Below are 12150 nucleotides of genomic sequence, written 5' to 3' on the forward strand. Positions count from 1 at the left end.
ACTTTCCTTAGTGCGACCGAGTTGAAAACAACCGAATCTGTAGAAATTTCTCATTTTATCAGTTTCCATCAAAATCTCGGTTTAGACTTTTTTTTTTATTTACAAAATTCTGTTTCAAGATATTTTTTTTTTCTTTCCTAAATTCAGATAGGGTTTTACAGACAACATTAAGATCTTCATTGTGCTCGTTGCCAGCTCCGCTCGTAGGTCGGTGTCCTGTGTCGGTAGTCGTGGTTCACAACCTATTTCCGGATGGGTTGTGGATGATGAACTGCAGGCCTGGATATCGGACTGTGAGTCGAGATGGGAGAGAGTTTGGAAGCTTTATATTTCGGGCCAGATTTGAGTTCTATTTTCCGTAGATGATTGGCTTGGTGAGTGTATCAGTGACTGTTGACGACGAGCCCATACGGGCCCAGTAGGTTCGGTGTCACTAGTCGATGATACATTCAACATAGCATGTAATCTCAAGGAAAGGGAACATCATACAGAATACACAAATCAAGTCAAATAATTTTACATTATTATTATTATTATTATTATTTTTATTTTTAACAAGTAAAATGTCTTTACCGCCGAAAGAGACTCATTGCTATCTTGACGGCATTAAACGAAGATAAGAAAAAGAAGAAGAAAGAAGACAAGTAGGACCGAGTTCGAATGACCTCGGAAGATTATAGAGTCCATTCGAAGTGATCAAGAATGTGCCGCTCGACCATCTCCAAAAATCTATTTTTTTTCATGAATGTTTATAGTATATCAGGGTACTTCAAAACCATAATTAATTATTTTTTAAAACATCTCATAGCGATGAAGCTTCTGCCGCCATTTTGCGTTTTCTCGATTTCAGGCGTTTAAGTTGTTTTGGATATCTCAGCATGTATTTGTCCTTGCATATTGAAAATTGCTGGGTGTGTTCAACTTATGCAAAGCTAAAACTTTGTCCTCTTAACGTTTTTACCTAAAACCAGTTGAAAGGGGTGAAATCAGGGCCGGTGACTTCAACTTTCGCCTATTCAAGATTCGCCTAATAATCCGAGGCAATGGAATTTACAGATGTTAAGAGAAAGTGTATTAATATATATATATCAATTGTAATTATGGCATGTTGAGATATTTTCTTTATTTTTTTACTTTTATATGTATTATATGTATAAAGAAACAAGAAAATCATTAATATATATATATATATATATATATATATATATATATATATATATATATATATATATATATATATATATGCTTGAAAGGAACACAGGTAAAAGATTAAGCGATCCAACCCGACACTATCATTTGTAACTTTATATCTACCTGACATAAAGGGTTGAATTATACCTCTAACTAACGAAATTTTATTTACAAAATACTTTGTAATAAGGTCCAAGTTCGTAGAATTGAACTTAAGGTAAGAAATCAAGGAAAATATTATTGCTCTATAAACGGCTGCGGCCAAATTGGATATGGCAGCCATATCGGATGAAGCTCAAAAGGAATGTTCGGTGACTTTTAGGATATTACTATACTTGATGCTAGTAAACTATCCTGCAAGTTTCATTAAGCTACTAATTTTTGCTGAGTTTGTCAAAATTTTCCTCTACATACAGAACTATTTAATAAGAGTGAGAATATAGTTTCAAGAGGAAATGTTAACTATTAATGAGGTGCAGGACTACCAATGTATGCGAGCTAAACCAAGGTTTAAGAAAAATTCAACTTTTGCTTAATATGAAAATTAACTCTGTGTCATTGCTTTGATTGACGTTTGCATAGCTAGGAGATATTAGGCGAATCTTGGATAGGCGAAACTTAAAGCCCCCATCAGGGCCTACAATAGCAACATTTTTGGACATGTTTGGAAAGAGGAAGCAACTGATGTACAGGTCTGAATTTGTGTGTGCATGCAGTCCAGGGTCAAACATTTATAAATTTGCAGACCTGTAGCTGCTCCCAAAGGCCTGAAAAAATATCGTAACGCTGGGGTATTATGCCAATTTGCCATATTTCACTGTCCAATATCCCCAATGGGCCTGGATTAAAAAAATAATATATATATGAAATTTTGGGAATAGTTACTCCTTTAGCATACCATAACACACAACAAAACGCGTTTTGTGTTTTTGAGCAGAAGGGAGTCAAAGTATTAAGGAATGACGTCATACTCTAGGAGGTATTTGGTTCACAAATTCAACTGGAAATTCGTTGTGAAGTAAAATAAAGTAGGATGAATTGCTAGTTCAGTTAAGGCTCTCAAGCTCCTTTCTTTCCTCTAGTTGTGACTCACTGTCTCATCAACTACAGCAGCACTGGTGAAGAATGCCGCTATCAGCAGAAGGCTTTTTCATAATTAAAAATATTTGTATCCAAAAGAGAAATCTTGGGTGCACCACCAGTGTTTTCTTTAGACATGATTTTGAGAGGTACTGCCCCCCCGGAGCTCTGAAAGTGCCCCCCGCGGAGGAGACCAAAATAATACGTTTATAATATACTGTAATAAATAGAATAGAACCAGCAGTGCCCCCCCAGAATATTAAGAGTGCCCCTCCGGAACATTGTTTCTGAAAGAAACTGTGCACCACTGCCTGCGTTTGCATTGTGTTACTCATTGCCTGATTTCGAAAGTCTATGTTGGAAATAGACATGAAAGGACTGAATTGTTTTATAGGCCTAAGGGGATCTGAAAAGATTTTTTGTGGAGGGTGCTGATTTTGAAGTTCCGCCACTGGATCGAAGATAAATTAAATATCGTTTAAGGGATACACTTTTGTCATTTGTTATGTATTAAACAAGTACAGCTAAAAATTAATGAAAAATATTTGAGATCAACTATATCTCAAGAACGATTAAATGGAGTTGTTTTGATGGTCATTGAAAATTACATACTCAATGAAATGGATACGGATACAGTTATAAGAGATATTGCCAAATTGAAAGCCAGAAAAGTGTCTTTATAACATGAACTTTTCAGAACAAAGAAAACGACAACTTAAGCTAATTACCATAATTGTATTACTCGCAAATACTATGTAAATATGTTTTTAATGAAGTATAAGAGCATAGCTCTTTGTCAAAATCAAACCTGTGTTAATGTTAGACTTGAAGCTCATGAGTTTTATTCTGTTTCGTCTTTTATGTTTCAATTGTATTTGTCAAAATACATGTAGGTATACAGCTTAGTTGTATCTTGTGTTTATTTAATAAAAAATGCTATTAATTATTAAAACTGGAAATTTGTTCAGTATTCATCCATAGTCAATTAGTTATAATTTTGCCATTTTTCGTTAATATTCACAGGGAGACTACAGATATTGAAGAAATTTGCGATTGTAACAGTTATTTGAAGATTTTTTTTTTTTTTTTTTTGTCAATTACAACTTTCTACTCTTTTATTATAATTTAGGTGGGGGCGCCTAAATATTCTTTACTTACGTTTAAAAAATGTCTAGAACCGGCTTTGGGTGTTGGCTTCAATAAAATCAATTTTGAAGAAAAAAGAACCCTTTCCGCTTGTGTTGTGGCTTGTCATGTATATCTCTGGTGCACGTGGCCCTGGGTTCGATTTTCGGTGGGACAGCACAAAACATTTAATTTCACGATCACTTACTCTCAATAACCATACATCTCTTTAGCCTAACCAGAGACGTTAAACTAAAACAAGTGAGTATCGTATTACAGTGTGAAACTAAAACTTCCAAACTATGTGAATTCAATATTCACTTCACTTGAAGTAGTGCATCTTCACCGTCTATAAATGCTGGTTCCAATAGAGTGATCTAATAAGATCGAAGATAGAACCTGTTCCTCCGACCCTGAATCTAGACCTATATCAAAAAGCCATTACTCACTATCTGTTAATGTTTTTGTTCAGTGGTGATAAAGGTTGAAACCAAAAATCTTGTATTTCAACTACTTCGGATTTTAATATAGCAGTAGCGGATCCAGAGGGGGGGGGGCAATCGCTCCCTCCCAGAAGAGGAAACTTTCTTATTTTATATATAAATAAAACAGAGTTTGGAGCTCTTAAAAGTAGCTCTAAGTAGCAGTATTACAACCCACCGCTGCCCCCCAGAAGTCCGCTTTGGATCCGCCCCTGTAATATAGGGCTAAGAGAAGAGATAGCACGCATTCTTGGGACATTAAATCGATTGCGAAGAGCCGCTTTTTGATATCTTTTAGCGATTTTGCTCTACGGAAATTAGTATTGAAACCGGAAATAATAGTAAAGCTGAATCACTTCCAGTTTTGGTAGAGTGATGTGGATAATCACGATATGTTGTCTTGAGACACTGAATCGTTTAATCGTTTGAAAAAAAAAAAAAAAAAACTTTTCACTCCATTATCGAATTTATGTGCTGATAAACGTTGAAACCGGAAATCGCTAATTTTTACCACTTCCAGTTTGTATACAGTTGCAACGGAGGAAATGGAGCCTATTCTTGGGACACTGAATCGATTACCAAAAAAAAAAAAAAGTCTTGGTAGCATTTATCGTTTTTGCTCTATAGAAATCCGTATTAAAACTGGAAATAAGTAAATTTGAACCACTTCCGGTTTCGGTAGAGTATTGAAGATAGTCATGTAATGTTGTCTTGAGACGCGGAATCGTTTGTAAACGATCGTTTATTGGTATCTGTTACCGTTTTCGTTCTATTGCGATAAATGTTCAAACCGGAAATGGCTCATTTTAACGTTTCAAAATATTTTAAAATGCTGAAATTAGGTACCCCATGGTTTAATAAATCTGAAAATAGATTGTAGAAAATGCGGCAAGCAAATAAATGTAAAGAAACGTGGAGAAAGTTGTACTTGTCAATGTAACAGTAACAGCAAGGTTCTAGAGCACAGGTCTCCCTTCCCATTTAGTTGTAATTAAGACAGAAAACAGGGTGCCCTGCGGGGCTCTAACCCGCCTTCACTCGCTAACACTCGCTCGGCAATACTATTTGAATTAAATATTAAACTTTAGTACACTAAGGAAACAATTATTACGGTTTTATCCAAAAGCTAGGTGGACGACCAACTTCGGAATAAATGCCATATTTTCTTTTAATTTTGAATGATCACATCACATTAACGAACATAATTGACAAAAATTATTATAATTCACGGGGTAAGCATTGTCAGAAAACGATAAATATTAAAATTGGAACTGACTAACCTACCATCGTATCACGTATATACATAGTACTTTACCGTTTAAACCAATTTCAACTATGTATTGCCTCATCTTGAATGTTAATTTCCTTTATTACTGGGGTTGAAACAAGGATCATTCAACGATCATAACAAACAAATTTAAAATAAAATACGTCAAGTTATAAACTAAATGCGAATCGATAAACATTACCACAGAAAGAAGATGTAGGGTTCGTAATGTTGACGATACCTATTTTCAAAAATGAAGATATCAAAATGGAAGATTTGTCGTGATTTATTGCATGTTGCAATACTGCTAGAAGAAACATGTGATGGTACTATTCTAATTTAAGAAGCCTATCCATATTTAAATATACGAATTACGACTTCTTTCTTAAAAAAAAAAATGGACTACTAGTGTCTTATAAATTGTTTCTTATAGGAGGACGGCGTTGATTCACATTTGTAGATTCACTTTAGGAGAGATTAACCGTTATATGACATGCCGTAAACACGATGGTCCAAAAAATATGATCCACTGAAAAGTACGCACTACTATGGAGGAGTCATGGTAGGACGAAGCTGGCGCGCCCACGCAGTAGCGTGGGGCTGCGTCCGAAGTGAGCAGGCGCATCAATGAGGGTGAGTATGCGCGTAAGTGAAGATAATGGAAACACATTGCGTTCCTCATATTACTAGATGCCTTACGTGTCAGACAGCTTTAAAGTTACAGATATTCCACTCAGCATATTCCACTGGCATACGAATTCTATTCATCATCGCTTCCTTATTGACTATTACGTGCTTAAAAACATATAGTTCGGATTACGTTTCTTAACATCATTAGGAATGTGAGATGTAAGATCCCCAACATTCCGTTGTTTCTTCTGTAAATTTTACAAAACTATGGCACCTAAACTTGGATAACACACATATGACAACGAAAATGATAATAGAATTTAGTTTAGCTTATTTTATAAACTGATGTAGTAAAATTATTAAATATTTGCTGATACAATCAATAGTGCGTTTATTATGATACGTTTACATCCGAGACTGAGAAGAGATTGATTTATACTGTAATGATATTTCTCTCTAACTCCCAGTATAACGATTTTTGGCAGCCGTCTCACATTTCTTAACATTAGACGTACAGTCCACTTGGCGTGAACTGGGATCGAACTCGGGATCTCACACAAAGTAGGTGAACGTTCTACCGGTGAACTACCGCGCGGCCCATATCCTTCATTGAATATTTCTAGCTACACCTGTGCTGTAGCTCATTCATATATTTTTAAATACGAGATTTGGAAGTTATGCAATATCGTAACGTATAACTTAACCCTCCTCCTCCTATACATCATGACTTTCATTCACAAACGTGACAGAAAATATCATGACCTATATTAAGTATCACATATATATACTGCATACAGGCCTGAGAAGTCAGAAATATGGCGATTGGCGATGTCTCCAAGGCACTGACTATGCATCACTGGCAGAAATGTGCCATATAGCCTACTAGCCTTTCATGTAGGGATGCGCAAGAGTCGAGTCGAGTCGATGTTTAAGCCTGTCTCGACTCGAACATATGTTTCGACTCGTGTCTCGACTCGACTTGAATTCAAGACGAGACGTCTCGAAATTCGAGTCGAGACAAAATATACGAGTTAAAATATACGCACACATCAGCCAGAACATTATGACTACCTACCTACTTGTCAGTATGTCCAAGTTTGGTACGGATAACAACGGCGACGCGTCTTGGAATGAACTCAATGATCCTTGGTAGGTCGCTGGAGAGAGTTGGCACCACATGTGCACACACAGGTCACCTAATTCCCATAAATTCCTGGGAATGGGGTCATGCACTCTGACGTCACGTTCAATCACATCCCAGATGTGTTCGATTGGGTTTAGATCCGGCGAATTGGAGGCCAGCACATCACTTGCGACTTGCCCTGTGTTCCTCGAACCACTCCATCACACTCCTGGCCTTGTGACATGGTGCATTACCTTGTCGAAAAGTGCCACTACCGTTGGGAAACATGGTCCTCATGAAGGGGTGTACGTAGCCCGCAAGTAGTACGCGATACGCCTCGGCCGTCATGGTGCCTTGCTCGAGCTCCACTAGACACATGGATGCTCACGTGAATTTTCCGCAGAACACTTCCATTATAGCAGACAGAAATCAGTGTTAAGTCAATAAGAAAAGAAAGCTAAATAAATTCATATTAAAAGTTATTGGATACGGATACTCACCAAAGCTCGAAAACTTATTACACTATTGTTCCTATATAATCAGCGTGTATCAAGCAATCGTTCAGCTTTCATTTGAGAGGATGGAAAACCCAGGCTCCTGAACAACTATGTTACTAGAGTAAAGTGAGGAGTGTATTTATCTTACAGTGAACTGCTTTGATGCCAAGTGGCCTAACTCCAAAATTGAAATTTTCCAGGAGTGAAAGTTGAAGTTCAATCTCTCATGAACAATCCATATTTCTTTTATGTTGGGAATTCTTCTATAATTTAGTTTTACGAAAACCCTTTTTAAAAAATACCTATCTATAGAAGTGAAAGGTACCTATCTGTACTAGTTCTTGGCATCTATAATTTAGTTCTTCTATAATTTAGTTTTACGAAAACCCTTTTTAAAAAATACCTATCTATAGAAGTGAAAGGTACCTATCTGTACTAGTTCTTGGCATCAAAGCATCCATTTATTGTAATATACTATGTAAAATAATCTCGTATCATAATATGTGATGTACACTCATGTCCAAAATTATTGTCGCATGTCTATAAATATGTTCTTGGAGGAATATAATTTGATAATGAATTCATCCGGTATTTTTTACAATGTTAGTATGTGTATAATCGGCAAAGACATGTATGTGGCAAATTTCATGTCAAAAGAGCAGTAAATAAGAACAATAAAACGAAAATAAAATTTTCTTGTCCATTTAGCAACATTTTGTATTACTCATTCTAATTTTCGTTCTTATAATTCTTTTCCTATGAAACTTACAACAAATATACATTTCCCGATTATACACATAGTTTCAGCATTAAAAGTACCCTAGAAAATCATTATCAAATTATATTCTTACAAGAAGACAGTTATAGATATGCGACAATCATTTTGGACATGAGCGTACATACAAACGTTACATTATACGCTGCAACACATTAAAGCCTCAAAATAGTTGAGGAAACGAATAATCCAGAAGTTATGTCGCCCTATTGCGTTCATGGGAACGAAAACAATAATTATAAGTATGTTAAATTACTATAGACTGCCAATTGCTCATTCAGAGAATTAATGAAGTTCACTTTATCGCAATAGTTTTATACAAACTGGATATAGGCTACGGATAATAGTTTTATACAAACAGATAATCAAATATTATTATTATTATTATTATTATTATTATTATTATTATTATTATTATTATTATTATTATTATTATTATTATTATTATTATTATTATTATTATTATATTTAATATACAATCAAATATCACGACATTAATTATTAGTTTTGATTAACTGAATTGAGCTGGAAATTAAATCTTGATCTCGAAAGACTTATTAAGTTTATGCGTTCTGTACCTTTTTAATGTAATAAATGCTGGAATTGGTTTCAAGGCTGTTTCTGAGTGAATACTTTCTTCCAAGTAATAATAAAAAGTATAGAATGATTTTCGAGACATTCGAGTCGAGTCGAGATTTTTACGATCAGTCTCGAATTTTACAAAGTGTGTCTCGACTCGAATTCGTGATGCCTCGAGTCGTGCGCATCCCTACTTTCATGGGCTCTTGTGACACAAAGTTCTATATCTTCAGATCACCAATATCTTGAGGAACAGGGCTGAGGCGAATTATAGGTGATGATTATGCTCCGAGGCTAAGAGAGATGGTGATGATGATAATGAACGAAATGGTGGAATGAAGAAAGTGGGAGGAAACGGAAGAGCCCCGCGAAAATCTATGCACACGGTGCTTGTCCACCATAGTCCACTTGGGCGAACTGGGATCGAAGTAGGGACATCATGCAAAGTGGGTGAATGCTCTACCGGTGAGGCACCGAGCGGCCCATATCCTTTATTGAATATTTCTGACTACATCTATGCTATAGCTCATTCATATCTTTTAAATACGACATTTGGAAGTGATGTAAGGTTATACGTATAAATTAACCTTCCTCCACACACAGGTTTTATTGTACTTCCAAGATTGAAGAATATTTAAATTCTTTCGACCTCAGTAGTAAATGAAAGACTCAATGGAGGGATTACAATCCCCCCTCCCATCTTCTCCTCTTCGATACACTACTGGCGGTAATTGCGTATGTAAAGAAAGTAGTTCATTTCTCTACTCTAATCTATCCTAATAGAGACGTATTCGTTAAATATGATTTTAGAACAATAAAATTAATTCCTTTTTCTTATTTTCAACTCAAAAGATTCTGATCTTGGCCATTCGTTTTTAGATCGGGGGCCACAAAATTTTTGAAAGCCCTTAAATCAAGTTTTCATATTTTCTACGGAATAAGCACATCATATTGGTTAAGTGATAGTTTGGATTTGGCTACACTGTATGTAGGTTTCTCTAGATATAAGGCCTACAAGAAAATTTCTCTTGAAATATGTTGGATCTTGGATCAGGGCCACAAAATTTTTTGAACGGCCCCTAAATCGAGTTTTCCAATTTTCTACGGAATAAGCACATCATACTGAGTTAAGAGATCATATTAGGTAGTAGAGATCATATTTAAATATATTAGGTAGTAGATCAGGACCACAATAGTTTTGAACGGCCCCTAAATAAAGTTTTCCAGTTTTCTATGGAATAACCACATCATACTGAGTTAAATGATAATTTGGGGTTGGCTACACTATATGTAGTTCTCCAGATATAAGGCCTACAAGAATATTTTTGTTGAAAACTATTGGATCTTTTGATCCAATAAGTTAGCTTTCTTGTTTCTTTTACTATCATGTTGCCATATGATGAAAATATCCACTCTGATGTGTAGAAATGAGATTTTCGTTTTTTATTCTACTCGACGTATAGAAAAGTGGATGCTTATCTGTCTATACAAGGAGTAACAAATAATCAAGAGCCCCTACACTGAAAAGGCTGAAGGCTTTCCACTCGTTGCCCAATCTCCCAATAGCTTAAGTGGCAATCACTTTTATCCTCTGTTGTGTTCTCACAGAATACAAATGAACTTCAGTTCCTGTTCGTTAATGGCTGACGAGTTTCCCGCCGAGAAGATCGGCTCCCGCGAGTGGGCCTTGTTTTGTTGGGCAGGCAAGAGACAAAAGAAACAACTTATTTCTATTGTATTGTGTCTACAGACACAAACACACACATATAACTCTCACATCATAATCAATAGACTGATTGTGTTGCAATAATAGCGAAAGAATATAGCAGTAATAATTTGTTGTGTCATCAATTAATGAAGAGTTTTTAGCAGCAAAATCGGTTTGTTAGAAGATAATTATTAGCACGGCAATGGTAAACAAATATACGCATTGGTGCTAATGGTAAACTAACAAGGAGAATTTTCCTAATTATGTATGAGTATACATAAACTAAGTTGGCGTTATCTAATGAATGGATCAAAAAGTACGTTCAAATAAATGAAAATGTAAATTGTGCACCATTCAGTTTTTGTATGCAATTACTAAAACCCACGTCATACACTTATACTAGTAGGGTTTCCGGAGCAAAGTTTGAGGACGGAAACGAACACGTATTATACATACTTTCTTGTATTACGGTATTTTATTAATATAGTAAAACTCGGAATAAAAATATTTAATTAAAAGAAACATCTAACTACTACAGCAGCCAGTGGCGTACGCAGAATTTTATTAAGGGGGTTTTAATACAATTTTATCAAGGGCTCAATTTAATTTCCTTTGGTGACAAGTGTGATTATATGATCTGTCCTAGCAGAAGAAAAACTATCAAGTACTCACTGAAATGCCCGTTTTTCGCACGCGGTAAGTATTTGAATTACTTTCCCTCCTTAAAATATTCATTTCAATAGAACTATAATGATAAAAACCTATAAGACACTGTACTTTTGGCATAAATTTTGAGCCCTCTATCCACCCTTAGGGTATGCCTTTTAATCAAGTAGATGATAACTATATTCCATAATTCACTTCAAACGGTTCAAAGTTTTTCCCCCATGATGCGATTCCACACAATATTAGTTTCATGTCTATAATTATATCAGATTATTGACGACATACCTTTTAGCGCAACAAAAAGTTCCTTCTTCTTGGTTTTTCTCGAAAACCACACATATGAATTTATAATCAAAAACGTGTCATTTTGTTGAGCTTGGTGTAGTCTGGGATTCATTAACATATGCTGCATCATTGGGCAATATTATAGCTATACAGAAAGCATATTTTTTCCACGCTTGACCCTAGCCATAGCAACTGAATACACGTTTCTGATTGGTTGCATGGGGTCAAGGTGGAACGAAACGGGATCTGCGGGGCTTCTAACCCGTTCCTCCTCCTCCTAATACTATTACTTCAACTTCTTGTCAAACTACTACAACTCCTCTTCCTCCTCCTCCTCCCCCTCCTCCTCCCCTACTACTACTACTACTAAAAGTACTACTCCTACTCCTACTGCTACCAACGACGCCGACTTTCCAAAAATTATGTGGGTGCGTATACGGGATGTAATATATGTTTTCAGGGGAATCTCGATATTTTTTGATTGATTTCCTTTCAATTAAAGTCTTTTATGAGCAGTATCATAAAGGCTTGTGTTCAATTCTACTCACAATATAGTTCAATTTTTCATTGAGGGGTTGGTTGCCTTTGAAATGAAATGAAATTTTTGAGTTTTACGTCCCACGATTATGCCGGTTAGGCTAAAGGAGACGGTGATGATGAGAGATGAATGAAATGGTGGAATGAAGAAAGTGGGAGGAAACGGGAGAACCCCGAGAAAACCCACGCACACGGTGTTTGTCCA

General features: G+C 35.8%; 1 protein-coding gene across 1 annotated transcript in view; it reads right to left on the reverse strand.

Annotated features, from left to right (window-relative positions):
• The window catches only part of Pka-R2 (cAMP-dependent protein kinase type II regulatory subunit), a 145837-nt gene extending 140595 nt beyond the window's left edge, over positions 1 to 5242 (reverse strand). The window contains exon 1 of the mRNA XM_081742299.1: positions 5194 to 5242. Within this exon, the coding sequence (XP_081598425.1) occupies positions 5194 to 5227 (34 nt within the window). The 5' untranslated portion in view covers positions 5228 to 5242. The remainder of the gene's footprint in view (positions 1 to 5193) is intronic.
• Positions 5243 to 12150: the final 6908 nt, after the last annotated feature.

This window comes from Thermobia domestica, chromosome 16, assembly GCF_964235325.1.
Source record: "Thermobia domestica chromosome 16, izTheDome1.hap1.1, whole genome shotgun sequence".
NCBI classification, from domain to species: domain Eukaryota; kingdom Metazoa; phylum Arthropoda; class Insecta; order Zygentoma; family Lepismatidae; genus Thermobia; species Thermobia domestica.